Source organism: Vulpes vulpes, chromosome 2, assembly GCF_048418805.1.
Source record: "Vulpes vulpes isolate BD-2025 chromosome 2, VulVul3, whole genome shotgun sequence".
Lineage (NCBI taxonomy): Eukaryota > Metazoa > Chordata > Mammalia > Carnivora > Canidae > Vulpes > Vulpes vulpes.
In genome coordinates, this window is record NC_132781.1 from 33054436 (window position 1) to 33081097 (window position 26662).

Sequence of the window (26662 nt, forward strand, 5' to 3'; positions counted from 1 at the left end):
TGAGCTGAAATCATATGTCAGACACTTAACCGACTGAGCCACCCTGGCACACCAATAACTAAGTTTTTAAAAAGCAAGTAACCAGAAATTATTTGCTGACCTGGCAAAACACAGATTTGAGGATGGGATGGTCTTTTCAGACTTTGAGCAAACTTTCCTACATAATACCTCTTCCAGTAGAGTTTTGGGAAGATGGCAATGAGTTCAGGAAGCCATCAAGTTAGAAAAGTCAGTATTGACTTTGTGGTTGTATTGCTGAATAGTTAGGTGTGGTCTGGTATAGTATGAACAGCATAGAGGTATACCAAAATCATATTAGTATCACAGGAAAAGCAATGGAGTGTTTTACCATCAGCGATATACTCTGAGGACCTAGCATGCTTGGCTCTTCACTTTATGGGGTGATTCTTCAAGGGAAACACTCACCTACCTTCTCAGGCCTCTCAGGCTTATCTAAGGCCCTGGTAAAGGACAGGTCACCTACAACCACCATTTATATCCTTTCTCTTTTACTTCCACTCACCTTCTTTCACAATCCCCCTTCCTTCTCTATTAAAACTAGTTGTGGGAAGCTTCTTTTCTGGCTGTCATTCTGGGGCAGTTATTTTTCTAGGCTTCAGTTCTGACATTATTAAAATTACATTTGGCTACAACTATGTGATACCACTTGCAAAGTCAATTCCAGTTCTAAAGATTCCATTAAGAAGGATTTGAAGAATAAAAAAATGGCTATATCATTTTTATACCACAAGATGGGAGTGTTACCCTTGACAATAACATTCAACAAACAAACTAGCTCAAATAGGGAGTTACCAAAAATAAATGTGGAATTGAAAGTTAGTCTGGATTCTTAGATCTCAGCTCATGTTATCAGTTTCCAAAGAGGGTATGCTAGGGGATCCCAGGGTGGCTCAGTGGTTTAGTATCTGTCTTTGTCCCAGGGCATGATCCTGGAGACCTGGGATCGAATCCTACATCGGGATCCCTGCATGGAGCCTGCTTCTCCCTCTGCCTGTGTCTCTGCCTCTCTCTCTCTCTCTCTGTCTGTCTTTCATGAATAAATAAAATCCTTTAAAAAAAAAAAAACCACACACAAAGAAGGTATGCTGTTGTGGCTGTAATTGCTTGCTGACTGACATTTCTGCCTGAAGTTCCATTCTGAGGTCAACAAACCCAAAAGAAAACACACACCACCTTACCTTCCTACTCAGTTACCTCCCAGCCCCTCACTTGACCAATCTGTGGATCCCAGTTCCTCAGTGCATCTCACATTTTTCACTTCTATTCTGATTCCTTAGTCACCAGCAGGCCCCACACTGTGGCCTCCTGCCTGGGCTTCCTATCTTCAACCTCCAATCCATTCTGCTCCCAGAGCCAGGGAACATTCTCCTACCACTTGGTTCTAGCCACAGCCAGGTAACTTGAGACCATCTTTTCCCCGCTCTGGGCCTGTTTCCTCATCAGTAAAAGATAAGGCTGGGCTGAGCCATCTCCAAAGTTCTTCTTCACTCTAGGATTCATATTTCTCTTGGAGAGCTCAGGGAGAAGAAACGGTCATGCCTCCATGTTAACAACAGATGGCACTCTATACCCAGCAAATACCCTGGACTCTGCCACAGTTTTCCCCGAAAAGCCTGTCTGCTTTTTTTTTCCAGGCAAAAATGCCCAAATTCTTTAGTTTCTCCTGCTTCTGCACACAGCCCAAGTGGTCAATCCCATTCTGAACCATTTTAAGTTTTCCCATCATCTGGACTCGTCTGTTCACTTAATCGACATTCAAACATCTAGACTCTGTTCCCTCATCTGCTCACATTCAATCGAGCACTTACTATGTGGCAGGTCCTGAGCTGAAAATGAACATGCACGGACCCTGCCCTCTCAGAGGTCACCATCTGGTGGGGCAGACACACTAGGCTGCGGAGGAATGTAATACACAAAGTGCTCAGGGACCAGGGCTTCATTATAGGCTTCACGAGTGTGGTGGGATTGTACCTGAGTTTAAGAGGATAAACAGATGAGTACCAACTATTCTAGGTATGGGGAGCAGCACCCAGAAACAGCTTAGACTGAAAGCAGCTTCAGATGCCAGGTAGGGAGTGGGAAGCAATGAGGCTGGCACTGGAGGTAGGGCCCCACCTTAAAGGCTTCCACACCCTGCCAAGTGTCTGGACTTAGTCTTCTAGGCACTGGGGAGACACTGGAAGGTTCAAACTGGAACTGAGAATGGACCAGATCCCAGGCTGAACAGCTTGCCTAGAGACAGTTGTCTGGCCTCTACCAGTACTCACAGGGAAAACTGCTGCCATCACACCCTAACTGCTCCTCTGCCCCTCTCATCCCCTTCTTCACATGTAGAAGCCAGAGTGACCTTTTTAGCCTACCAATCATCCACAACACCATTTTGCTTATTAAAAAAGAAAGAAAGAAAGAAAGAAAGAAAGAAAGAAAGAAAGAAAGAAAAAGAGAGAGAGAGAGAGAGAGAGAAAAAGCCCTTCATTACACCCTGGTGTTCTTAGGATAAGAATAATTCAAACTCTTCATGAAGGCCCTTGGAGCCAAATGAGCCAAGCCTCCTGACTCTCCTCTGCAGGAAGAAAGGCTAGGGGCACCCATGGTCTGGGAAGTAAGTCTTTCTGTTTCATTCATTTGAAAACATATGCTGAGTGCCTACCATGTGAAGGCCTGTTCTAGGCATTTGAGATACAGCAGTGGATAAAACAGAAATCCCTGCCCTCACAGAGCTTTTTTTTTTTTTTTTTTTTTAATTTATGACAGTCACACAGAGAGAGAGAAAGACAGAGGCAGAGACTCAGGCAGAAGGAGAAGCAGGCTCCATGCACCGGGAGCCCGACGTGGGATTCGATCCCAGGTCTCCAGGATCGTGCCCTGGGCCAAAGGCAGGCGCCAAACCGCTGCGCCACCCAGGGATCCCACAGAGCTTTTCACATCATGAGAAAAACCTGTTACAGAGAATGTGAGAAGCAATGACCAGAGAGACTCTGAAACAAAGCCTCAGTAACCGGACAGTAGGTGGGGACAAAGATTTAACCAAGGTAGGCAGGACTGAGCAAGGCTGAAGCTTCACAGCAGAGCAGAACCAACAATGGGCTGAAGGCTGAGAGCTACGGAAGGCAGCAAGAAGTGCAGGTATCCTCTGCCTAGGGACAAGAGATGGCACATGTCCCCCAACTCTCAGAAGGACTTTGACTCCTGCCAAATGGGAAATAAAGCACACCCACCATCCCTTGAATGAGGAGGTTGTTTTTGTCTCTGTCCCCTCACTTCACTGAGCCCCTCAAAGGCAGGGAATGCCCTTAGTGCCCACCTAGCCAAGCACCTGGCCCAGGAGTAGGGCATGTGACCCACTGTGATGCTCATCAGCACCCATCACCTTCTCTCTCCTTCCAGGAGGCACAGCTCTGACACTTCCCAGCCTCCCTGCAGCAAGGAAGGAACCACGAAGCAGAAAGCAATGACACAGCCACTTCAGGCTGCCCCCTAAATACCATTTGCCCCTCTATGCCCTCTCTTCACTGATCAGCAATGCAGAGAACAAAGTGGGAGATTGAGGCCTGGGGAGAGAACTACAGATGGGAGGAACTTGGAACACAGTGGGTACTCCCCCTTCAACATACACACTAGGCTGTAATGTACACATCTCGACTGTGTTAAGCCACTGAAAATTTTGAAGTGGATAGTTAGGGCATTTACACATATTGGCTAATATGGGCCCTTGTTTGTTAAATGTTTATTAAAATGAGAATGTCCTGAACAGAAGTAAGTAACCTGAAGTCTCACTAACCTTGGCAGACAGGGCAAGGCATTTAGGAAACCGCTTTCCCCAATGATGAACAGTTTGGCCCACCGACAAGGAAGAGGCCCACTCAGATCAGGCTCTTTCTCTACAGCACCCACCTTTCCATCATGTACTCCAGGTTGGTTAGCCTTGCTTCCCCCGTGGAGATGATGTGGATGGCGTAGGAGCTGAGGGAGCGGTGGATGAAGCCTCGGGAGTGCAAGTATCTCAGGGCATCAGAGATCTGGAGCAGCAGGTGCACAATCACCTCCATGTGCAGCACGGGGAACTGGGACCGCTGGAATCAAGGGATAAAATGGCCAGGAACAAGAGGGACTGGGCTCTAGATGCTGCAGAATGCTTTGCAGTTTCTAAAGTTTTTTCAATTGATCCTCACAGCTACCTAGAGTCCCCATTTTACAAAAGGGGAACCTAAAGCTCAGGGAAATAGGTGACTGGCCTAAAGTCCCACTAACCTAGTACCCCCTTCCAATCCCCCTGGCTCCAAAGATTGACTCTTTTCCCTAAACGGAGCTGCTTCACACCACAAAAAAACCAAAATGTTCTCAAAGCCTGGTATTCAGGGTGGGCTCACCACCACCACACCACTACCAACAGAGCCAGTCCCGCATCCCCTCACCTAAGCCTGTATTGCTGGAAAAACCCAGATGCTTAAAGGACAGGCCCACCCCTGCCCCAGTCAGATGACTGATCCTAAGAGGAAAGGAATTCATTCACACTAATGTCCCTAGACGACTAAAGTCTCTCCTCAGAGAAAAGGCATTCTTTAAAAAAAAATTTATTATTGAAGTATGATTGACATACAATGTTGTATTAGTGTCAGATATACAACACAGTAATTCAGTAATTCTATACATTACACAATACCACGGTAAGTGTAGTCATCACCTGTCACCACACTCTATTACAATATTATTTTTTTAATATAACTCTTTTTTTTAAGATTTTATTTATTTATTCATGATAGACACGGGGAGAGAGAGAGGCAGAGACACAGGCAGAGAGAGAGAGAGGCAGACACCTCTGTGTCTTTCATGAATAAATAAATGAAATCTTTAAAAAAAAGAGAGAAAAAAGAAACCTCTCTACTATTTTCTGCAGTGGATGCACCAATTTATATGCTCATCAACAATGCACAAGGGTTCCTTCTCCACAATCTCGCCAACACTTGTTTTTTCTTGTCTTTCTAAGTCTAGCCATTCTGACTGGTGTTTTGATTTGCATTTCCCTGATGATGAGTGATGCTGAACATCTTCTCATGTGTCTGTTTGCCATCTGCAGGTCTTCTTTGGAAAAATGTTTATCTAGGTCCTCTGCCCATTTTAATGGGATTATTTGGCTTTGTGTGTGTGTGTGTGTGTGTGTGTGTGTGTGTGTGTGTGTGTGTGGTTGTAGTCAGTTGAATAACTTCTTTATGTATTTTGGATATCATCTTCCATTTAGTCGGATGCCTTTTTGTTTTGTTGATGGTTTTGCTGTCTGTGCAAAAGCTTTTAATTTTGGTGTAGTTCCAATTGTTTACTCTTGCTTTTGCTTCCCTTGCCTGAGGAAACATATTCTTAAATATGTCTTTAAGGTCCATTTCCAAGAGATTACTATGATTTGTTTCAGCAGTTTGATTGTTTGAGGGCTCACATTTAGATCTGTAATCCATTTTATTTTTGTGTATGGTGTAACAAAGTGGTCCAGTTTCATTCTGCTTGTAGCTACCCAGTTTTCCTGAAAAAATTTGATAAAGAGATTGTCTTTTCCCCATTATATGTTCTTGCCTCCTTTGCTGTATGTTACCTAACCACGTAAGTGTGGGTTTATTTCTGGGCTCTCTATCCTGTTCCCCAGAGAAATGGCATTTTAAGGTAATGCCTTCATCAGATGACAGAAGAGGAAAGGGGAAGAGGAAGAGAAATAACACTAATAGGAAGTCCTCAGGCAGGAGGAATGGCTAGCCATTTTGGGGAAGGGCCCTTCCTGGAGGGTCTCTTCTCATTCCTGCCCAGGGTCTTTAGAACAAAGTCATGGAGAAAGAAAAGCAAATGCTTCAGGACCTCTCTAAAGCCACATCTTAGCCCAAAGCACACTTTCTAGGGAGTCTGTGGGCCCTGGAAGATGTTCCCACAAGGAAATTTGCAAAGTGAGAGGGAGTGGTGATACAGGTCTGTATGTAAACAAACCTCTTTCTATAGCAAAGGCCCTGAAAGGCACAAGTGAAAATACAGGTAATTAAAGCCAAGGGCTGTTTGATTACAGTTAGCTAGAAATGCATCTGTGTGTTTCCTGGGTCTGTTGAACTTAGAGGTGTGATGAAGAAACAGGACAACCGGCAATAAAATTACACTAGTTCCAACCAGGTGCGTTATTAGCCTTAAATGGTGCATATATAGTTATAGAAAGTAAAGAATTAGGAGGTTTATCTTCCCCACATACACAGATGGGAACTTCACTGCTGGGGTAGGGAGAAGAGGGCGGTGGGGAGGGCAGCAAGACAAAATACACAGAAACAGCCATTTACCCGTTCATGGAGGACACTGAACAGTGTACCGACAGTGATGCGCTCATACACAAGACGGGTCTTCTCTAGGTCCTGGGATAGGCACACAGCCATCAGCTGCAGCAGGTGGGGGTGCCGGAGCTTGCTACAAAACAAAAGCAGCTTCAAATGAGGAAGAAGGAAGGAAGACGTGAGGAAAAACTGGGTGCTTTCCTTCCTTCTAGGCCCCTTGAACATACTCTAAACAAATACCATTTGTACACAATGTCTTTCTAAGAAAACAGGATAGGTGGGAGAGATAGGAGTATGGGAATCTACGGCCTCTCACTGATCAGACCCTGAGAACTTAGAGTCATTAGTAACAACAATTACAATGTCACCAAGAGCTACTGATAAAGACATTTTGTATAAGTCATCTACATCCTAACAACCACTTATAAGAAATATATCATTATACTCATTTTCAAGATAAGGAAACCAAGGTCTGGGAGATGTCAGGAACCTGCCCAAGGTCACACACTCTCAGTCTCATGTCAAAGTCCACATTATGTAAATGCATCCTTCCAGCCTCCTTGGATCCCCTTAGGCTGATTTCCCCAGAAGGAAGAGTCTGGCCTCTGACACAACTTTTACAGGGGTTGAGTGGCCTGAGTAGAAACCTGATCCATTCACTCAGCACTCCTAGAGTAAAATTCTGAACTAAGACCCTGTCTCAGCAAGACCTGAAGGACTAACCCTGAAAACCTAAGGTATTAAGGACTATGCATGGCTGTCCTGATGGGCATAAGGCCAAAAAGGGGGAGGCTTCAGGGAAATGGCTGGACTGGAGGCTGGAACACCAGAAACAAGAGTAATGGGAAGTCAATCAGCTAACAGAATTAAGCCCCTCACCACCACCATTCCCACCACTCAGGCTATCCATTAACTCCCCCTTCTCTCTCGGTAGCCCTTGGAAGTCAAATGAACCCACTTCAACAGTCAGGAAATGCTGAGGCTGAGGGGAGCTTGTCTCCACACCCCAGAGACAGCACTGTTTAGCTCTGAACCTGGGTCTATAAAGAGATCTAGACTATAAGATACCAGGCCACTGGACTTCCTTCTCACCTGCTGTGCTCCTGCTCTGCAATTAACAAATCAGCCAGCCTAAGCCTGCTGCAGTGAGGGTGGGTGGGGAGATTCAGCTCCTTCACTGTGACCCTGCTCCCGTTCCACACCAGGCTACAAGGGCAGGAAAAAGTGTCAGCAGCAGGGAATGAGCAGCTCTCCCAGCCAAAGACTAGAGAAGTAACGTTACACAGGATCTACAAAGAGCCCCCAACCCTGCACCCTTAAGTCCTCCCTCTTCCTCTTCCTCCCTTCTCCTTCCTCCTCTTCCTCCCTCTATCCCCATATCCTAAAGCACCCTAGGGAACTGTTTTTTTCCCCCTAGGGAACTTATTATAGGTGGCAAGAAGTCACTGAAGGATTCAAGGGAGGGAGTGACTCCATCAGGTTTGCGTTTTAGAAAGGCAACAGCATCAGTAGTGTGGGCAAAGGTAGGGAGGGGTGTCAAGAAAATATAGTCAGAGAATGGGAGGTCGGATAGGAGGCCAGGCTGGGTGAAGGTACTGATGACTTGGACAAAGACCACAAATCTGTGGCATAGGCAGGAAACAGGGGGTATATCTGTAGGGGACAGAAGGCCTCAGGAGGCTGGTAGAGGCCTTTTTGAAAGGGTGTTTCTAGGCAGGGAAGAAGCATTCAGGTTCAAGAAGAGTAAGAGACTGTGGCCAGGACAATTCTCAGGACCCTGCAGGGGTCAGGTCCCTGGGGACTGAGAACACCCCAGGCACTTCTGGCATAGCCAAATCCCATTACTGCCACCCCTGCTGAGAGCTGTAGCTGATACTTGTTCCGGTTTCCACTGAGGCTCCAGTCAATACCCTCTGGACTCTCTCAGAAGCCAGACAGTTAAGTTGCCTCAAACTCTCCAGAAAACAGAGAAGTTAGAACACCATCATGAGTAATTTTTTAGAGGAGTTGTTCTCAATGGGGTGGGGGAGGAGGGGCTAGAATCTGGCAATGTCTGTAGACACTCTGGTTATCACAGTCACAACTGTGGGGGAAGGAGGGGAACAGAGACTCTACTGGAATCTAGTGAGTAGTAACCAGAGACGTTCTTAAAATCCTACAATAACACAGGACAGCCCCCAAAAACAAAGGATACCAGCCCAAATCAACAATGGTGTCCAGGCTGAGAAACTGATTTAGACATACGTTCTTCAGCGTTTCCCTATGTTTGAAGAGAAAGCCTCCACACATAAGGGAGTCACATGAAGCCCACCCTTCCTGCAAGACTACATCAGACCTCCCACAGGCCAGCTTCTGCTTACTTGGTCATGACCATGTAGGGGCCACTGAAGAAAGAGAAAGTAGGCTCATCATCAGCTTGAATCACTTCCTTTTCTCCGATTACTGGGAGAGATCCTAGATAGGCCAGCTGTGCTCCCCCTGTCAGATAAAACTGAAAGGAGAGCACAGCTTCAAATCAAGGGGAGAAAAGAGGAAAAGTAAAATGCCCCAAGAATCCTGTCAGCAAGCTAAAATAACGATAGCTATACTAACTTGCTGAGCTTGCCTATGCTCTGGACATTTTTCTTTAATTTGTATGATTTTTAATCTGCCTAGAAACCCTGCAAGGTTGTAATACTCTTTCCCTTCCACTAGAGAGGGAACCATCTCATGAAAAGAGGTCAGATGCCTGCCTGAAGTACCAGGCTGGGGCTCAGAGGCCTCTTATGGCACCCACAGAACCCAGACCCACATGTGGCCAGAGCTGACATTCCTGACCACCCCTCCCCCACAAGGCAGCCCCAGCACAACCAACATACTGCAGGCCTGGAGTCTAAACTATCAGCAAGCAGCACCCAGACACCCAGCTACATTCCCAAATGTCTCTCTTTGATGGGCAGAACCAAGAACCCAAAAGATACTATTTTACCTCAAAATGTTTCTCAGTTCAAAATCTCAATTCCTTAAAGGCATTTCAACAAAAATTTATAGAGGGCAAGTCAATCGCAAGTGAGACCCAAGGAAGTGTGGGCGGCCTGGAAGGCTCAGTCAGAGGAGCCTGTGACTCTTCATGTCAGGATCCTGAATTCAAGCCCCTGGATTTAGAGACTACTTAAATAAATACATAAATAAACTTCAAACATACACACACACACACACACACACACACACACACACACACACGACTCCAGGGGTCAATGTAGCTCTGCTTCTCTTCAAGGAGACAAGTCTGGGACCCTCACGGGGAATTAATTAAAGGATCATTTTCTAAACTCCCCAAACGTAGCCCAAGGTCATTCAAGGAAACCTTCCAGGGCTTTACCCATTTTTCAGTAAGGACAGGAGCACTGAGGGATCTCTGTCTGGCAGAAGTGGTAAAAGAAGAGAACTACTTCTCTGGAGACGACAAGGAAGAATTGGATAAAGTTGGGGGTAGGAGGCCAGAGTCAGGGCCAGGTGGCTCTCCAATTGGCCCTGAAAATGCATGGTGTCAGCAACAACCTCTTACCTTCCCAAAGCCAAAGCTGTAGATATTTTGTGCAGAAATGACTCCAGCTTTAAGCAGTCGGTTAGGAGAGCCATTAGGGTTTCTAGAAATATTTTTAAAAGGGAGAAAAGTAAGAATTAACCACCCATATCCAAAGGAACAATGCTGAGCCAAGCTATGAGAATGTGTAGTTCATTTTGTCTTTACTACTTGACTTCTTATCATAGAACTACAGATGACATAATTGGCAGCCTATGAGAGGGCCCTATGATTTCTACCTCCTGGTAATAATCCTGCTTTTGTGAAACCCCTAACAGGTCACAGGGCAGACTTGTTAGCCCAACTCGACACTGAAGCAATGGAGTGGTTAAATTCCAGGGCTAGATCCACCAGGGCTTCCGTTCTGATAATGCTCTGATTACTTGCTTTGAAGGAGGCCAGCTGCCATGTTGTGAGGACACTCTAGTAGCCCTACAGAGAGGCCTAACACCTTGTTCCAAGATGTGAGTATGCCATCTTGGAACTGGATCCTCCAGTCCCAGTCAAACCTTCAGATGATAAAGCCCCACCTGACATCTTGACTACACCTTCATAAGAAACCCTAAACCAGGTTCATACAGCTAAGCCTTTCCCTGAGTCTTGACCCACAGAAATCGTGTGAGACACAAATGTTTATTGCTATTTGAAACTGCTAAGGTTGGGGGGTGGGGGTTGGGGTGGATTCATTACGCAGCAATAAATAATGAATTCAAATGGGTCAAAGTTGGAAAGGATCAAAACATATCTTATTCAACTTTTATTTTTATAGATGGGACAAATGAAGCCCAGAGACGAGAAACCTTCTGGCCTAGGGTCATAGAGCAGCAGGAGGGACCAGACCCTGATGCTGCTCATTCTACCACTGCTTTCCCTACATATCCACCCAAAACACCACCTGCACACTGAGACCCTCATTAACAGCAGGTATCTTGAAAGGAGTGGTTTATATTTCTTTCGGTCCCAGAGGCTGACACAATGCCATGCATACAGGAGGTACTCGGTTAATGCTTTCTGATTGAGTAGTTTAGGCTCAAATTGAAGGACAAAACATTCTGCTACTGCTGGAGCCCTGTTCCCTTCCTTAGCAAATGGCAAAGGAGTGGCAGGTGTCAGCATGTACTCATCCTCACCTCATGTCAGCTCTGTGAGTCTCTGTATTCTCACTTTTCATGAACAGAGGTAAATTCTTTACTTCTGCTTCTGGAAGAACTTTTAGGCTCTATCTCCTTGGCAACTCAGACCAGGCCGTCCCTTCCTCTCTTTAAGCTTTAAACAGGGGACAGCAACTGTTTCCTCAGTAAGGGAACAGATTTTGAAGTGGCAGCAATGGCAGGCTTCCCCACTGACTCCACTGATAAGGCTCCCCCTTCCCATCTGGGGCCTTCTGGCTGTGTGAGTGGCTCTTCAGAGGATATGAGCTGTTTCAGCAGCAGAACTAGCGGTTCTCCAGCAGGGACCTGGGCAACAATTGCAATAAGACCAACACTTCTTGCTCTTTTACCTCAATTTCTCAGGCCATGTCTATGTAAGTAAACTTAGCTGGGTGGAAGGAAGAAAATGGACTCCAGCTGTCTACAACCATAAAGCCACCTGTTCTTCTCAATTCAGTGCTTTTATTTTCTTTCCCCCAACCAGGATCTGTGTAAATATGTATCTATGAGGAATCTTATCTGAACATGGCCCCATTCACAGATCTGAGAAGCCAATTCTTATCTCAAGGGTTCATGTGGTTTCTTTCTATTAAAAAAGGGGGATATGTGTACTTCCACTGTACTTTCCTTTTTTTTTTTTCCACTGTACTTTCCATTAAGCACTCTGTGGCCTAACCCATAAAAAAATAATGTTTCATCTAACTATAAAATAAATGCTACATCTAGATTAGTAACTGACTTTTTTTTTTTTTTTTTAAGTTTCTCAACACTTCACTTTGATTTTGCTTGAGGCTGGCCCATGTAGCTCCTCACCTTGAATTCAGCCCTACTGCATAACAAACTGTGAAGGGCTGGCAATAAGTGAGACAGTCACAGGCCCTGCCCTCTTGGCACTGTGGAATTATATAAAATTTCTGGACACGAGCAGCCCTGCTGCCTCAGCGGTTTGGAGCTGCCTTCAGCCCAGGGTGTGATCCTGGAGACCCCGGATTGAGTCCTACATCGGGCTCCCTGCATGGAGCCTGCTTTTTCCTCTGCCTGTGTCTCTGCCTCTGTGTGTGTGTGTGTGTCTCTCATGAATAAATAAATTTTTTTTAAAAATTTCTGGATGTGAGAGATTCCATTTTGAAGCTCCTTCTTCCTTTCTAACTAATAAACTCCTGAAGTGGGCCAGAAGCAGCAACAGTTTTCCATGTAGTTGCCCATAAAATTCAACAGAACACAAGGCATTCACACCATAAAACTTGGTAGGAACGTTAAGACAGAAAAGTTAACTAATGCCTACCAAGAATAGTTTCATTTAATAGCACCAATGTAATAGAGAGTAACCAAAACAACTCAAGCAGTTAGCACCAGTTAGCAGAGGTTTTTTTTCCTCTTTTCTTTTTTATCTAAGTTATATAATTACCTCCTCCTTCTTTCTCATAAAAAAAAGGCTCACTTTCTCCACTTTTCTGCTTGCTACTAGATTCTGTGCTGAGTTGCAATTCTGAGACCCCAAAAAAGGTTTTGTCTCTTGTTCAATTTTGCCTCCTTTTCTCAGTTGGCAGTGTTTGGTCTTATTAAAAACAGGCAAGAATACATATAAATATAATCACTACAAACTAGGGCAAGTCTCTCCAAACTCTGAATGAGGGAGCTCCACACAAGAGGAGCTGCAGGGGGAAGCAAGGAGGTGGCGGAGTTGAGCCCAGCAGGGCCTCCAACATGAGATGAGGGATTTGAAGTTTGTTCTGATAGCTATGGGAAATGCCCTAAAGGGTTTTTAGCAGAGAACGGCACAACTTGATTTCCATTTTTAAATGGTCGTTCTTTTTTTTTTAATATTTTATTTATTTATTCATGAGAGAGACAGAGAGACAGAGACACAGGCAGAAGCAGGTCCCATGCAGGGAGTCTGATGTGGGACTTGATCCCTGGTCTCCAGGATCAGGCCCTGGGCTGAAGGCAGCGCTAAACCGCTGAGCCACCCGGGCTGCCCTAAAAGGTTGTTCTAAGGGCCCTCAGTTGGTTAAGCATCTGCCTTCCGCTCTGGTCATGAGCTCAGGGTCCTGGGATGGAGCCCTGAGTCTATGGCTCCCTGCTCAGCGAGGAGCCTGCTTTTTCCCCTCCCTCTGCCTGCCATTCTCCCTGCTTGTGTGCACTCTCTTTCTCTCTCTGTCAAATAAATATATAAAATCTTTCAAAAAATAAATAAAAGGTTGCTTTAGATGCTGACTGGCAAGAGTGGCAGCAGCGGGGGTGGCAGTTAGGAGTAACTAGTCTTCAAGGGAATTAACTCATCTTTCCTGAGAAGCTAGTAGTATCCAGCTTATCAGAAGAGAACCAGGACTTGCTCAGGGAAGGACTGGAAGAGGGAGCCTATGAGAGTGTGACAAGTCTATCAACCCTGATTACAGAAAGTAATCACCATCAGCAGAGAGGATTCTCTGCATACAAACCCTAAGTCAATAAAGCCCTAAGAACTAGGTAGTTGAGCATGAAAAGAAGCCTAAGGCCCACCTCCCACAGCTGTGATGGGTTTGCGGGAGGTGGGGGTTGGGGGGGCTGCCCACCTAGTTAGCAGCAGATCTCTCACACTAGGTTAAAACAGCTTGAGAAAGTTAACTTAAGCATTTGTGTTCTTTTGCAATCCTAGGAATAAAAGAAGATTCTTTCCATGGTTTGGGAGATGAAAAAAAAAAAAAAAAAAAGCCAGCTAGCTGTTCTGCTGAGGACTTTTCTGCTGGGCTCCTCAGACCTGAAAAGTTCGTTCTTTGTCAACCACAAGGTGGTTACCACTAGAGCCCGGAACTTATTTCTCTTGTGTGTTCCTGTATGCAGGGTGGCCAAAGGTGCTCCTCTGGCCATTTCTGCAGCAGTCACATCCTGTCAGCATTCACCAACTTAGAGTGGGCCAGATGCTGGACAGGACCAATGTGGAGGGAACCTTGGTAGACCACACTGTAGGGCCCATACAAGGAAGGCTGGAGTGACACCAAATATCACATTCTACCCAAGGCAGCACTCACCCCTGTATGAGACCGCCAAACCGGGGTAGGCTGCAGATGAGCCGCTGAGGGGAATCAATCTTCTTCAGGAGGTCATACGAGAAACCCTGTATGATGGCCTGCATGTGTGAGGCACAGCGCTGCATGAACTCCACCATCTGCAACACACGGTAAGAAGTGTTCAGTGCTGGGGTGAACTAAGGGCTATGCTGGCCTCCAGCCCAACTGCAACAGTTTGACACGAATGATCTGAGGAGCCAGGAAGCCCTGACAGGGAAATCTCTGGAAAGGGTAGGGCCCAGGTGATTTTTTACAGGTATGGAATGTTTCTAGGGAGATGATTCGGCAATAATTTCCTCCAACTTCCTGGTTCCTCAGAAAGTTGAAAATAGAGCTACGACCCAACTATTGCACTATTTACCCCAAAGACATAAAGGTAGTGATCCAAAGGGGCACCTCCATCCCAATGTTTATAGCAGCAATGTCACAATAGCCAAGCTATGGAAAGAGTCCAGATGTCCATTGACAGATGAATGGATGAAGAAAATGCAGTATACACACACACACACACACACACACACACACACACACACACACTGGAATACTACTCAGCCATCAAAAATAATGAAATCTTGCCATTTGCAACAATGTAGATGGAACTAGAGGGTATTATGCTAAGCAAAATAAGTCAATCAGAGAAAGAGTTATCATAAGATTTCACTCATATGTGGAATTTAAGAAACAAAACAGAGAAGGATCATAGGGGAAGGGAGGGAAAAATAAAACAAGACAAAATCAGAGAGGGAGACAATAGGATAACCACAGGATACAAACTGAGGATTGCTAAAAGGGAGGGGGTAGCAGGATGAGGTGACTGGGTAATGGGCATTAAGGAGGGCATGTGATGTAATGAGCACTGAGTATTAGACGCAACTGATGAAACACTAAATTGTACCCCTGAAACTAATAATACACTATATGTTAATTGAATTCAAATAATTTTTTTAAAAGAAAAAAAATTTCCTCCAACTCTTTCCTCCAATGAGGAAATTGAGGCAGAAGGAGCAAAATTACTTGTCCAAGGCCAACAGCTAAAGAGTTGGGGAACCAGAGGGAGGGAACAGAACACTCTGCCCACTTCCCTTTTTCCTACATGTGCCCAGTATTGTGCCTGCATGATATTTGTTATGTTATTTAGAACTCATTCAAACAGGTCACACTGCCAGTGTGCAGCCTCAGCAAGTTATGAAATGTCAATGGGCCTCAGTTTCTGCATCTGTAAAATGAGGACAATAACAGTACCTATATGATAGAGTTGTGAAGATTACATAACATTTAATGAATTTAATTCAGAACATCTGATGCATAGTAAGTGCTAGTTAATGGTCAAAGTGGCAACTGTTCTCCCTCCTCACTGAATAGATGATCAGAAAGGTTCACCAGACTTGCCTCAAGTTTAATAGCTGGTTAACTTGCTTCAACTCAGGCCTGTGTGTCCAGGGCCAATGTCAAGGCCACTGCAAGCCCTGTGCTGTGCCCAGGATCAGCCCCTACCCCCTGGGCTCCTGACTTTCAGCTCACTGCTCTTGCTTTGGCTGTGGCTACAGAGTGGGCCCACCTTACCGCAGTGCTGCGTTCCTTCCCTGCTGTCAGGGCCCAGGTCTGCGGGTTTCGACCCCTCTCGTCATGCAGTCGAAGGTCACCCCCTGCATCCAGCAGTTTGCTGAGAATCCACTGATTGCCTGAAAATGCTGCTGCATGAACAGGAGTGCTTCCATCAAAGCAGCGGCTGGAGGGGGAGGTGTTAGTATCAGTGTCCATAACACTCTTCCCTTCCACAGAGTGGGGTGAGGGGATTCAATGGGTGACATAAGGCTCCCTTTCTACAAAGGCAACCTTTGAGAGGAGGATTATAATACCACTTGTGAGGCTGTGCCAACAGAAGCTTTTTTTTTTTTTAAGATTTTATCTACTTATTCACGAGAGGCACATAGAGAGAGGGAGAAAGAGGCGGAGGGAGAGGCAGGCTCTTCATAGGGAGCCTGACACGGGACTCAGTCCCAGGATGGCAGGTTCACACCCTGAGCCGAAGGCAGACACTCAACTGCTGAGCCACCCAGATGTCCTCCAACAGAAGCTTTTTACACATACTCTTTTTCCACCTGTACTTCCCACCCTTCAAGATGGTATCATGTTCAATTTATCAATGAGGAAACAAAAGGGCAAAGCTGAGATTCAGAGCCAGGTATGAGTCTAGTTCCAAATCTCTGCTCCTTTTCCCATTGTCCCCTGATACTGGCTGTTTTAAAATAATTTCTTCAGGATCCCTGGGTGGCGCAGCGGTTTGGCGCCTGCCTTTGGCCCAGGGCGCAATCCTGGAGACCCGGGATCGAATCCCACATCAGGCTCCTGGTGCATGGAGCCTGCTTCTCCCTCCGCCTGTGTCTCTGCCTCTCTCTCTCTGACTATCATAAATAAAAATTAAAAAAAAAAATAATTTCTTCATGTCTGTAGTGTCCTGGGGTCAGGGTGGTGAAGCACAGCCTAACTAGAGACCATCTCTTTCATGTGAGAATATCTTTATCTCCCAAATCCTAGAGACCTGCAAAACCTTGGCATCAGCATCTACAAGTCAGGGACTCAGAGAGTTAAGCAGCTGCCTTCAGCTCAGGTCATGACCCCAGGGTCCTGAGATGGAGCCCTGAGTCAGGCTCCCCGCCAAGAGGTTCTCCCTCTGCCCCTTCCTCGGCTCATGCATGCTCACTCACTCTCTTTCTCTCACTCACAAACAAACAAACAAACAAACAAATAAATGAAATCTTAAAAGAGAAAAAAGAAGAATCTACAACTCAGGGAGGCCTGGCTGGCTCAGATAATAGAGCATGTGACTCTTGATCTCCAAGTTGTGAGCCGAGCCCCAGGTTGAATGTAGAGATTACTTAAAAAATAAAATCTTTTAAGAAAAGTCTCCCAGGGATGCCTGGGTGGCTCGGTGGTTGAGCCTTTGGCTCAGGGAGTGATCCTGGAGTCCTGGGATTGAGTCCCAGACATCAGGCTCCCCGCATGAAGCCTGTGTCTCCCTCTGCCTATGTCTCTGCCTCTGTCTCTAATTAATTAATTAATTAATTAATTTTAAAAAAGGTCTCCCAGTTCCAGACCCCCAGTTCTCTTGGTCAAAGGCAACTACTGTTACATATTTCTGTACGCTTTCAGAAATGTTCTCTGTGTATACGTGTAGGAATAAGAATATGCTATATAGGGACAGCTGGGTGGCTCAGCAGTTGAGCATCTGCCTTCAGCTCAGGGTGTGATCCCAGAGTCCCAGGATCAAGTCCCACATCAGGATCCCTGCATGGAGTCTGCTTCTCCCTCTATGTCTCTGCCCCAACATCCCATCTCTCATGAATAAATAAATAAAAATCTTCTTTAAAAAAGAGAGAATATGCTATATAAATTTTTCTGCGTTTACATTTTTCCACTTAGTATATCTTCGAGAAATTTCCATAAGACGACATATAAGCCATTGCCATTGTTTTTAACAGCTGTATAGTATTCAAATGTATGTACCATAATTTAGCTAATGAGCCACTGGAATATTTGTCAAAAATATAGACTGTAAGAGTATACCCCAGACTAAATCAGAATCTGCAAGCATGAGGCCCAGGAATGCGTGCTTTTTACAAGTTCTCCAGGTAATGCCAACAAGGCTGGCCTACACCCTCCTGACATCTCATTGTGAGCTCTGTCCTATTGCTAGGTCAGTCTCCTATCACACACTGCACTACATGAGCCAAAATATCCTCCTAGAAGTTAAAACTAGAGGCCTGCAGAGTGCTTTGGCAACCCAGAGACATGTTTCATTTGGTCTACACAGTGTTTTAAAAAGGAATTTAAAATAATGGACATGAGGCACCTGCATGGCTCAATAGGTTAAGCGTCCAACTCTTGATCTCAGCTTAGATCTTGATCTCAGGGTTGTGAGTTCAAGCCCTGTGTTGGGTTCCATGCTAGATGTGGAGCCTACTTAAAAATAAATAAGCAAACAATAAATTAATAATGGATAATATTTAACATTTGGAAGGTTTCACATTAAAAATTGGGATTTTCAGCCTCTTGGAAATTTAGAAGATCTAGCCTTACTGGCTCCCTTTCCTACCCAAGAGCGACAAATGTGCCTAACCCTTCTTAGAGCCTGTGCCCATTGACTCCACTCGGTCCTGCAGGCATCTGACTTTGTGAGTTCAACAGGTCCCTGCTGTCACAGAATCTCCTCTGAGCTCCTAGTAATACAACCTCCCCCCAGAAATTTCCCTTCATCTTGATCAGAAGATATTTTTTAAGTCACATGAAAATGGTCATTTCACAAAATACAAAACCAAGGGGTTTGCCTTTCTCCCTTTGACAATATCCTTTCATACCACCCCCTGGCATCATTAGGACTTCTAAAAAAGGGAAATCAAACTGAGTTCTTAAGGCCTGGGCTCCTGGTCTCAGCTCTAATCAGTAACGCACCATTATAGACCAGTCATTTAAATTTTCTGGGCCTCGGCTCCCTAACCTGGAATATTAAATGTTTGAATGATTTGACCTTTAAAGAATCCAGCTCTAAGCCTCCACAAAATAGACCTAATTGCAGATGACTAGAAAATACTGTATTTTTTTTAAAGATTTTATTTATTCATAGAGACACAGAGAGAGAGAGGGGTGGGGGGCAGAGGCACAGGCAGAGGGAGAAGCAGGCTCCACGCAGGGAGCCCAATGTGGGACTCGATCCAGGGTCCCCAGGATCAAACCCTGGGCTGCAGGTGGCGCTAAACCGCTGCACCACCAGGGCTGCCCGAAAATACTGCATTTTTGCTGAGAATTCCAGGGATTCCCAATGTGGCCTCCTACAACACTGTTACCTACAAACAAGGGTGAGACAACCCTTTCTTTCTGAGCTTTGAAATTAAACATTAATACAGGACAGGAGAGTGTGAATCTAGAATAAAACAGCAAAATGTTCACTGCATTAATTTATGTCTGGGTTACAGAATTCTAATACCATTTGGTGTTTTTTCTTTATATTTTTGCAAGCTCAAATGTTTCTTCCACTAAGCAAACAACCTTAAAAAAAAAAAAAAAGAACCTCCAAAATCTTCTGACATCAATTCTTTTTTTTTTTTTTAATTTTCTTTTTAAATTTTTATTTATTTGACAGGGAGGGAGAGAGTACACAAGTAAGCAGAGTGGCAGGCAAAGGGAGGAGAAGCAGGCTCCCTGCTGAGCAGAAAGCCCTGGATCCCAGGATCCTGTGAAGGCAGATGCTTAGCCAACTGAGCCACCCAAGCACCCCAATACCTTTTCTTTTTTTTTTTTTTAATTTTTATTTATTTATGATAGGCACACAGTGAGAGAGAGAGAGAGAGGCAGAGACACAGGCAGAGGGAGAAGCAGGCTCCATGCACCGGGAGCCCGACGTGGGACTCGATCCGGGATCTCCAGGATCGCGCCCTGGGCCAAAGGCAGGCGCCAAACCGCTGCGCCACCCAGGGATCCCTACCTTTTCTTTTTAAAGTACATTAACAGGGCCTCCTCATGTAAGATGAGAATGCTATTTTATGACTTTTATGATTGTATTCTGGAATTCCTGTGAAAATCAGCTAGAATCATGTAAATGTTCAAAACCTATTTCTGGCTCTTTCCATAGGAACTGTAAAAATATCTGCTCTCCCCTCCTTCTCCAGGAGGTGCTTTTGAGGATCAAGTGAGCTGGTGCCTGGAAAAACCCTAAGAAAAGCAAAAGTGTTACAGTGTTCCATACTATAAGTTGGGCCAACTGTTAAACAGATTCTTTTGGACCACAATTACAAGAGCAAGACAAGTCATCCTCTTTTTTTTCTTTTTTAAAAAATTTTATTTATTTATTTGAGAGTGAGACAGAGAATGAGAGGGCACAATCAGGGGGAGTGTCAGGGGGAGGGGAGAAGCAAGCTCCCTACTGAGCAGGGAGCCGTCCCCCCAATCTCAGGGTTATGATCTGAGCCAAAGGCTTAATTTAACGGACTGAGCCACACACAGACCCCAAAGAAAGTCATCCTGAAAAAGTGATGCCCAGTATATTAATGAACTTGGTTGGTGGGTATGTTAAACTGCTTAAGTGAACATGCAAATCATAACTTGGTGTGGAAATATGCAAACTGTACTATTTAAAAAGTAACCAATTAATTATTCCACTTATTACCACTGGGCCTAGTAAAACTCAGAAAACTTTATTTTTTTAAGATTTTATTTATTTATTCATGAGAGACACACAGAGAGAGAGAGAGAGGCAGAGGCACAGGCAGAGGGAGAAGCAGGCTCCATGCAGGGAGCCCGACGTGGGACTCAACCCTGGGTTTCCAGGATCAGGCCCTGGCCGAAGGCGGCACTAAACCGCTGAGCCACCCGGGCTGCCCCTCAGAAAACTTTACCAGCAGCTAAAAGTACGTTTCAACATAGCTATGCAACTAGTATTTCATTAAAATAAATTAGTAAAGGCTCATTTAATATCTTCTCAATTATTTTCTAAATGACCCAACTCATTTCATTTCCATAGTTTTCTAGATACCGATATTATACTTACTGATTTGGATCTGATCCATAATCCACCAGAACATCAACTAATTTCGTAAGGCCTAATAATGCTGCAACAAAAAGTGCAGTCTGGCCCAGAGAATTTACCGCATCAATATAAATTCCTGCAAAACAAATACAAAAATCAATACGAATATCAGAATACAAACTAAAACTCACACGTGCTTATTACTACAAGCTTTTCCTAAATTCCAAAAAACACCTTCATTTTCACCGGACAAGCGGGACACAAAAACCAACCCCAGTATCTTAAAATACTAGCATGTTATCCCACTAACAATCACAACGCACATCTTAAATGACTTAGAACGCCTTCTAAACCCCTCCGAGCTGCTTTTGGGAACAGGAAAAAGAAGAAACCACTCAGACTGCGTTCTCTCCCTCTTGCTCCTCCAATGGAGAAGAAGAACGATCATCAATTGCAATTGGCAGTTGCATAAGCAACACCAAAAGCAGGCTTCACGCTCAGGAGAGAACACTGCGCCTCCTCCTCGTGGTTTCGGGTACCCTACACGTTCAGAGAAACTTCTCTAGTAACAAACTATAGAAATGATCCCTGAAAGTATAGTCTTAACCATACGCGCCTCGACTTTCCGGAGTGGAAGAAACTCACACACATTACACTAATGGTGACTTTTCCTAACATCACTAACTCCCCTAGATGCAAATTAGCAAGTGTTTTCCAAAAAAAATTGTTCCGTTACCAAAGTTAGACAAAGCGTTTTTTAGTATGCTGCGTTTCAAAAGACATTTCAAGTTATCAATTAACATACGCCTGATAAGCCGCCAATCGCAGAGCATTTTCCCACTCACCCCTCCCACCCTGTTGCCGGGCAGTTCCGCCTCCTCAGGTTTACGTAGACCCTGACGACTGCAAAGCGCGCCGGAACTTCAGCACAAGCCTCAGTTTAGACCGACGGTGAAAGTGAGGAGTCCTTTTGCGGAAGAAACGTAAGTGGATGATGAAACCGATGACCCAAAGCCAAAGACTTAGATTCACAAAGCACTCCTGGTTTTTAAACTTAATCCCGTGATCTAAATACCAAATAAATGTTCTTTTGGATTTTTTTAAACAAATCAAAGAATTATTTAATAAGTATGTTTAAATAAGCAGAATACATAATTCTGCTTAAAGCTTCAGGAGCCCTCAGCTCTTGGGATAAAAACAAAACTCCCTGTTGGGCTGGATGAGAGACAGGGGCACCCAAAATGGCGGACGTCTCAAATTGGGTCAAGATGGCTGATCTTCCCGCCAAAGCAGTCATGACCAGCACGTCATCTCCAGTAAATCGAAGCCTAGATGGGAAACCGAAACTTTCCATCTGGGACTTTCCTGCCAGGGACCACCCCCATCGTCCCGGCCACCTCTCCGAGTCACGTAACCTCGCCCGGGAGCGCTCCCCATTAAAGCACTCTCGGGCCTACTGCCTGTCCCTGCCGTTTTTGTTTTTATCATCTCTCCCCCGTTCATTTGGGAAAAAAAACCTAACACTCCCCATAGCTTACCGGGACGTCCATGGTGTGACCCACACACCTGATAGCTCTCCAGCCGCCTTTTGCACCAAATTCCCTCTCACTTCAGCCATACTGAACTTCCAGCCCTTTTACTCACCACATTCCCTTCTGTCTCAGAGCCTTTGCACAAGCTGTTCTCTTGGCCAGGAATTTTCTCCCAATCCCTTCTCCAACTTAACTTCCACTTCATCATTTTGACATTTGTCCAAGTGTCATTGTCTCAGAGAACCCTTCTTTGACCTTAACCAGATACTCTTCTCTATGATTATTTGACTAATGCCTGCTCTTTGCATGAGACTAAATCTCGGAAGGGCAGAGACCATGAAATGACCTTGTATACCCACAATATCCCAAACACGTGGTACTAAATGAATGAATCCAAGCAAAGGTGTCTAGCGCAGAGAACTGGGCAAGATAGGGGTCATTAACATTGTAATCCACCATTGTAAAGCCACTGGGAGAAGTGAGTCACAAAACATCCTACCTAAAGAGACAGCTGAGGATGGAGCCCTGAGGCCCACTAACATCTTAAAGGGCAAGCGGAAAGGACAAAGCCAAAATGTAGGGAGAGAAAGAAGCCAAAGAGGAAAGAGAAAAACCTGGAACAAATGGGTCACGGTGACAAGGGAGGTAAGAGTTCAAAAAGGAAGATGAATCAACAGCATCAGATTGAAGAAATCTAGTTAGGATCAGTGTTCTTGATGAAAGCAATGCATCTAGTGGGGTTCACATTTCTTACAGCTCAGGTCTGTGTTACAAATATTTGTGGCATGTCTTCTTCCCTACCACACTGTCTCCCCTAACCTTCAGGGCAGAAATTGCCAAATTTATCTCTCTTCCGTGCCAGGTAAACTTACTTGACCAACACAAGCAAGCCTAAGAGCAGAGAATAGCAGCAAAGAACCATGTGGGAAGACAATTCTCCATTGTTGGCTCCTGTGTCTACATGTCAGGAAAGTGAGGCACTAACTAATCTGTGTTCTAGACTATCTTTTTGAAGATGTTTATATACCAAACTTTGGAAGACAGAGTATCTTCCTTTAGAGCAAAGTGCAGGAATGCTGACTTAATAAGCCCAGTATAATAAAGATAATTGCTTCTTCTGGAGCAAAGGACATACTGTCCGTTATAGAAGATTTGGGCACCCCAAGCTCAGGGTGCTTCTGTAAAGCAACCCACCACCGGTACAATGTTATATAGCCTTCTGCATGGCTCTGTGGGAATTAGGGCTTAAGGAACCATCACCCAAAAAGCTAAAAGTCTGGCTACTGCTGTTGCTTTAAGTAATAAACTATCATCCAGGAATCTCCTGTCTTCTGCCTGCCTCCATACACCTGAAGCAAGCTAATTTGTAAAGTCGCAGATTATTAATTCTTGACATGAACACCATTTAGGGAAGCTGACTGGTTAATCCCTGGGGCTCACAAAGCAAAAATTAAGTCAACCAGGACCTCCCAAGGCTTAAGGAAACACTTAGGGGGGCAATAAGCAATAATTTAGAAGATACAGATGGCTGCAGAGAGAAATTGGTTGAAAAACCCTGTCCCAAAAAAAAAAAAAAAAAAAAAAAAAGAAAAACCCTGTCCCCACAATTTACATAACAGCCTTTTGGTGATTTCCTAGTAGAAAACATTTATTCATTAATTTACTCATTCAAAAAATACTTATTTCAGGGCAGCCCATCATGTTGTGACTGATATAAAGGTTATCAATATAAGTCCCCCAAGAAGTGACTAAAGGCAGCTTTGACATAATACAAAAACTGACTTAAACATAAAGAGGGGATCCCTGGGTGGCTCAGCGGTTTAGCACCTGACTTTGACGCAGAGCGTGGTCCTGGAGTCCCGGGATCGAGTCTAACATCGGGCTCCCTGCATGGAGCCTGCTTCTCCCTCTGCCTGTGTCTCTGCCTCTCTGTCTCTCATGAATAAATAAAATCTTAAAAAAAAAAAAAAAAAAAGTAAAGAGATCAGGGTTCAAGTGTGGAAGTCCTAATAACCCTTTTTAGCCTGGAGCCTCCAGATGAGTCAATCACCTAATCTCTAGGTCTCCTAGGAAGCAAGACCTGATATCAATAATGACGTGTGCCAGGCACTGTTCTAACTTAATCCTCACAACAGTATAGTACAATAGGAGGAAGATACTATTATCACTGTTTTATGGATAGAAAAACCAAGGTGTAGAGAGGATAAGCAATTTGCCAGAGATCACACAACAATCTGGCTCCAGAGTCCCTGCACTACAACAGACTGTCACTGTCTCCCTCTAATACTAATTCCTCAGTCTTGCTGCTCAGAATTGCAGAAGGCTTTAGTAGTTAAATAATGCTGTCCACAGCATTAAACACAAAGGGGAGATAAAGTATTAATTTCTGAGAGCAGGAAACCTAGATAGCTGTGGAAGTGGAATGATGGGATATAAAGGGAATGAGAGGGTAAAACAAATAATGTGTGTTTAGGAAGGATGGGTATTTCACCCTACTCTGCAATATTCAATAAACCAACATAAAATAGTGCCTAAATTGAAATCATGGAAAAACATAAACTTGCTTTGAAGCTTGAAAAACAATAAAAAATGAGAAAACACTCAGAGCTGGAGAAGAGGTGGAAATACAGACACTTTCCTAAATGCAGTTAGGACTGTGAAGTGTTATAATGCTTTTGGAAAGCAATATGGCAATATCTATGAAAAGCTGGACCCAGAAACCCCACTTTGAATATTAAAAACCCATTATGTAGGGGCACCTGGGTGCCTCAGTTGGTTAAGCATCTGTCTCTAGCTCAGGTCATGATCTCAGGTTCCTGGGATGGAGCTCGGCATGGGGCTCCCTGTTCATCGGGAATTGGACTAGAGATGAATAGGATGAACTGTTAAAAGGGAAAAGTAAGAATGTATATAGTAAAGCAGATTTTGTAAAGATAGAGTAGTTGTATCTATCCATCCATTTATCTTTGATTCCTCTGGTTAAAATAACCTCATATTACTTTTGTAATAAAACATTTTTAAGTGAGGGATGCAGTCAGCTAAGCAATGACTCTTGGTTTTGGCTCAAGACGCGGTCTCAGGGTCATGAGAGCAGCAGGGAATCTGCTTAAGATTCTCCGCCCCTCCCCTTCTATAAAAATAAATATTTTTTTAAAAACACATTTAAAAAATAAAAAAATTTTAAGGGAAAAAATATATTTTAAAGGTCACTCGAAGCATGTTCTACACATTTCCTGAGACAAAAGGAGTTTCCAGTGTCTTCTAAAAGCCATGAACTCAGGTGGAACAGTGAGACTAGAATAGTGATAATACGGGGCACCTGTATGGCTCAGCTAAGTACCTGCTTCAGCTCAGGTCATGATCCCAGGATCCTGGGATGGAGCCCTATGTTGGGCTCCCTGCTCAGTGGGGAATCTGTCCCTTTCCCTCTGCCCTTCCCCTGTTTTGTGCTCTTGCTCTTCCTCTCAAATAAATAAAATAGATTTTTAAAGATTTTATTTATTCATGAGACAGAGAGACAGAGACACAGGCAGAGGGAGAAACAGGCTCCATGCAGGGAGCCCGATGTGAGACTCGATCCCGGTACTTCAGGATCACACCCTGAGCCAAAGGCAGACGCTCAACCACTGAGCCACCCAGGTGTCCCTCAAATAAATAAAATCTTAAGAAAAAAAAATTTTTTTTTAAGAACAGAGCTGGGCTACTGACAAGTGAAACTGAAAAGAGAAAACAGTGGTTTTACTCGCTGGCATCAGAACTGATGTACAGAATATAATGAAGCAGCAGCATTATACACTAATAATGAAACTAGCCACATCTGTCAGAATGGCTAAAATCAACACAAGAAACAACAGGTGTTGGCAAAGGATGTGGAGAAGGAACCCTTCTGCACTGTTGGTGTTAATGCAAACTGGTGCAGCCACTCTGGAAAAAAGTACGGAAGTTCCTCAAAAAGTTTATAAAGGAGCTACTCTACAACCCAGCAATCCCACAACTGGGTATCTACCTAAAGAATACAAAAACATGGGCAGCCCCGGTGGCTCAGCGATTTAGCGCCGCCTTCAGCCCAGGGGATTGAGTCCCATGTCAGGCTCCCCTGCATGGAGCTTGCTTCTCCCTCAGCCTGTGTCTTGTCTCTCTGTGGCTCATGAATGAATAAATACTTAAAAAAAAAAAGAATACAAAAACACTAATTCAAAAGGATACATGCACCCCTTTATATTGCAGCATTAGTTACAATAGCCAAGACATGGAAGCAGCCCAGGTATCCAATGATTGGTGAGTGGATAAAGAAGATGTGGGGTGTGTGCATATATATATATATGTATATGAAATATTATTCATTCATAAAGAAGAAATCTAGGGTGCCTGTGGCTGTCGATTAAGTGTCTGCCTTTGGCTCCGGTCATAATCCCAGGGTCCTAGGATCAAGTCCCAAGTCAGGCTCCCTGCTCAGTGGGGAGTCTGCTTTTCCCTTTGCCCCTCCCCCCTGGTTGTGACGTCTCTCTCAAATAAGTAAATAAA

General features: G+C 44.5%; 1 protein-coding gene and 1 non-coding gene across 11 annotated transcripts in view; both read right to left on the bottom strand.

The window, feature by feature from the left end:
- Positions 1-26662, bottom strand: part of TEX14 (testis expressed 14, intercellular bridge forming factor) — a 115088-nt gene that overhangs the window by 41445 nt on the left and 46981 nt on the right. For 5 of the 10 annotated variants that reach the window (XM_072747591.1, XM_025996028.2, XM_072747588.1 and 2 more), the window contains exons 3-10: positions 20628-20742; positions 15647-15812; positions 14045-14181; positions 9865-9946; positions 8678-8808; positions 7410-7523; positions 6327-6450; positions 3916-4094 (exon numbers count right to left, since the gene is read on the bottom strand). In XM_072747591.1, coding sequence (XP_072603692.1) covers positions 3916-4094; positions 6327-6450; positions 7410-7523; positions 8678-8808; positions 9865-9946; positions 14045-14181; positions 15647-15812; positions 20628-20742 — 1048 coding nt within the window. Of the gene's footprint in view, positions 1-3915; positions 4095-6326; positions 6451-7409; positions 7524-8677; positions 8809-9864; positions 9947-14044; positions 14182-15646; positions 15813-20627; positions 20743-20929; positions 21033-22250; positions 22497-26662 lie in introns of those variants that run through there. The other 5 variants (XM_072747590.1, XM_072747593.1, XM_072747589.1 and 2 more) reach the window with 3 other exon arrangements.
- LOC112918174 (small nucleolar RNA U3) lies at positions 20997-21210 on the bottom strand. Its single transcript, XR_003234611.1, has one exon. It is a non-coding gene; the product is annotated as a small nucleolar RNA U3 (small nucleolar RNA).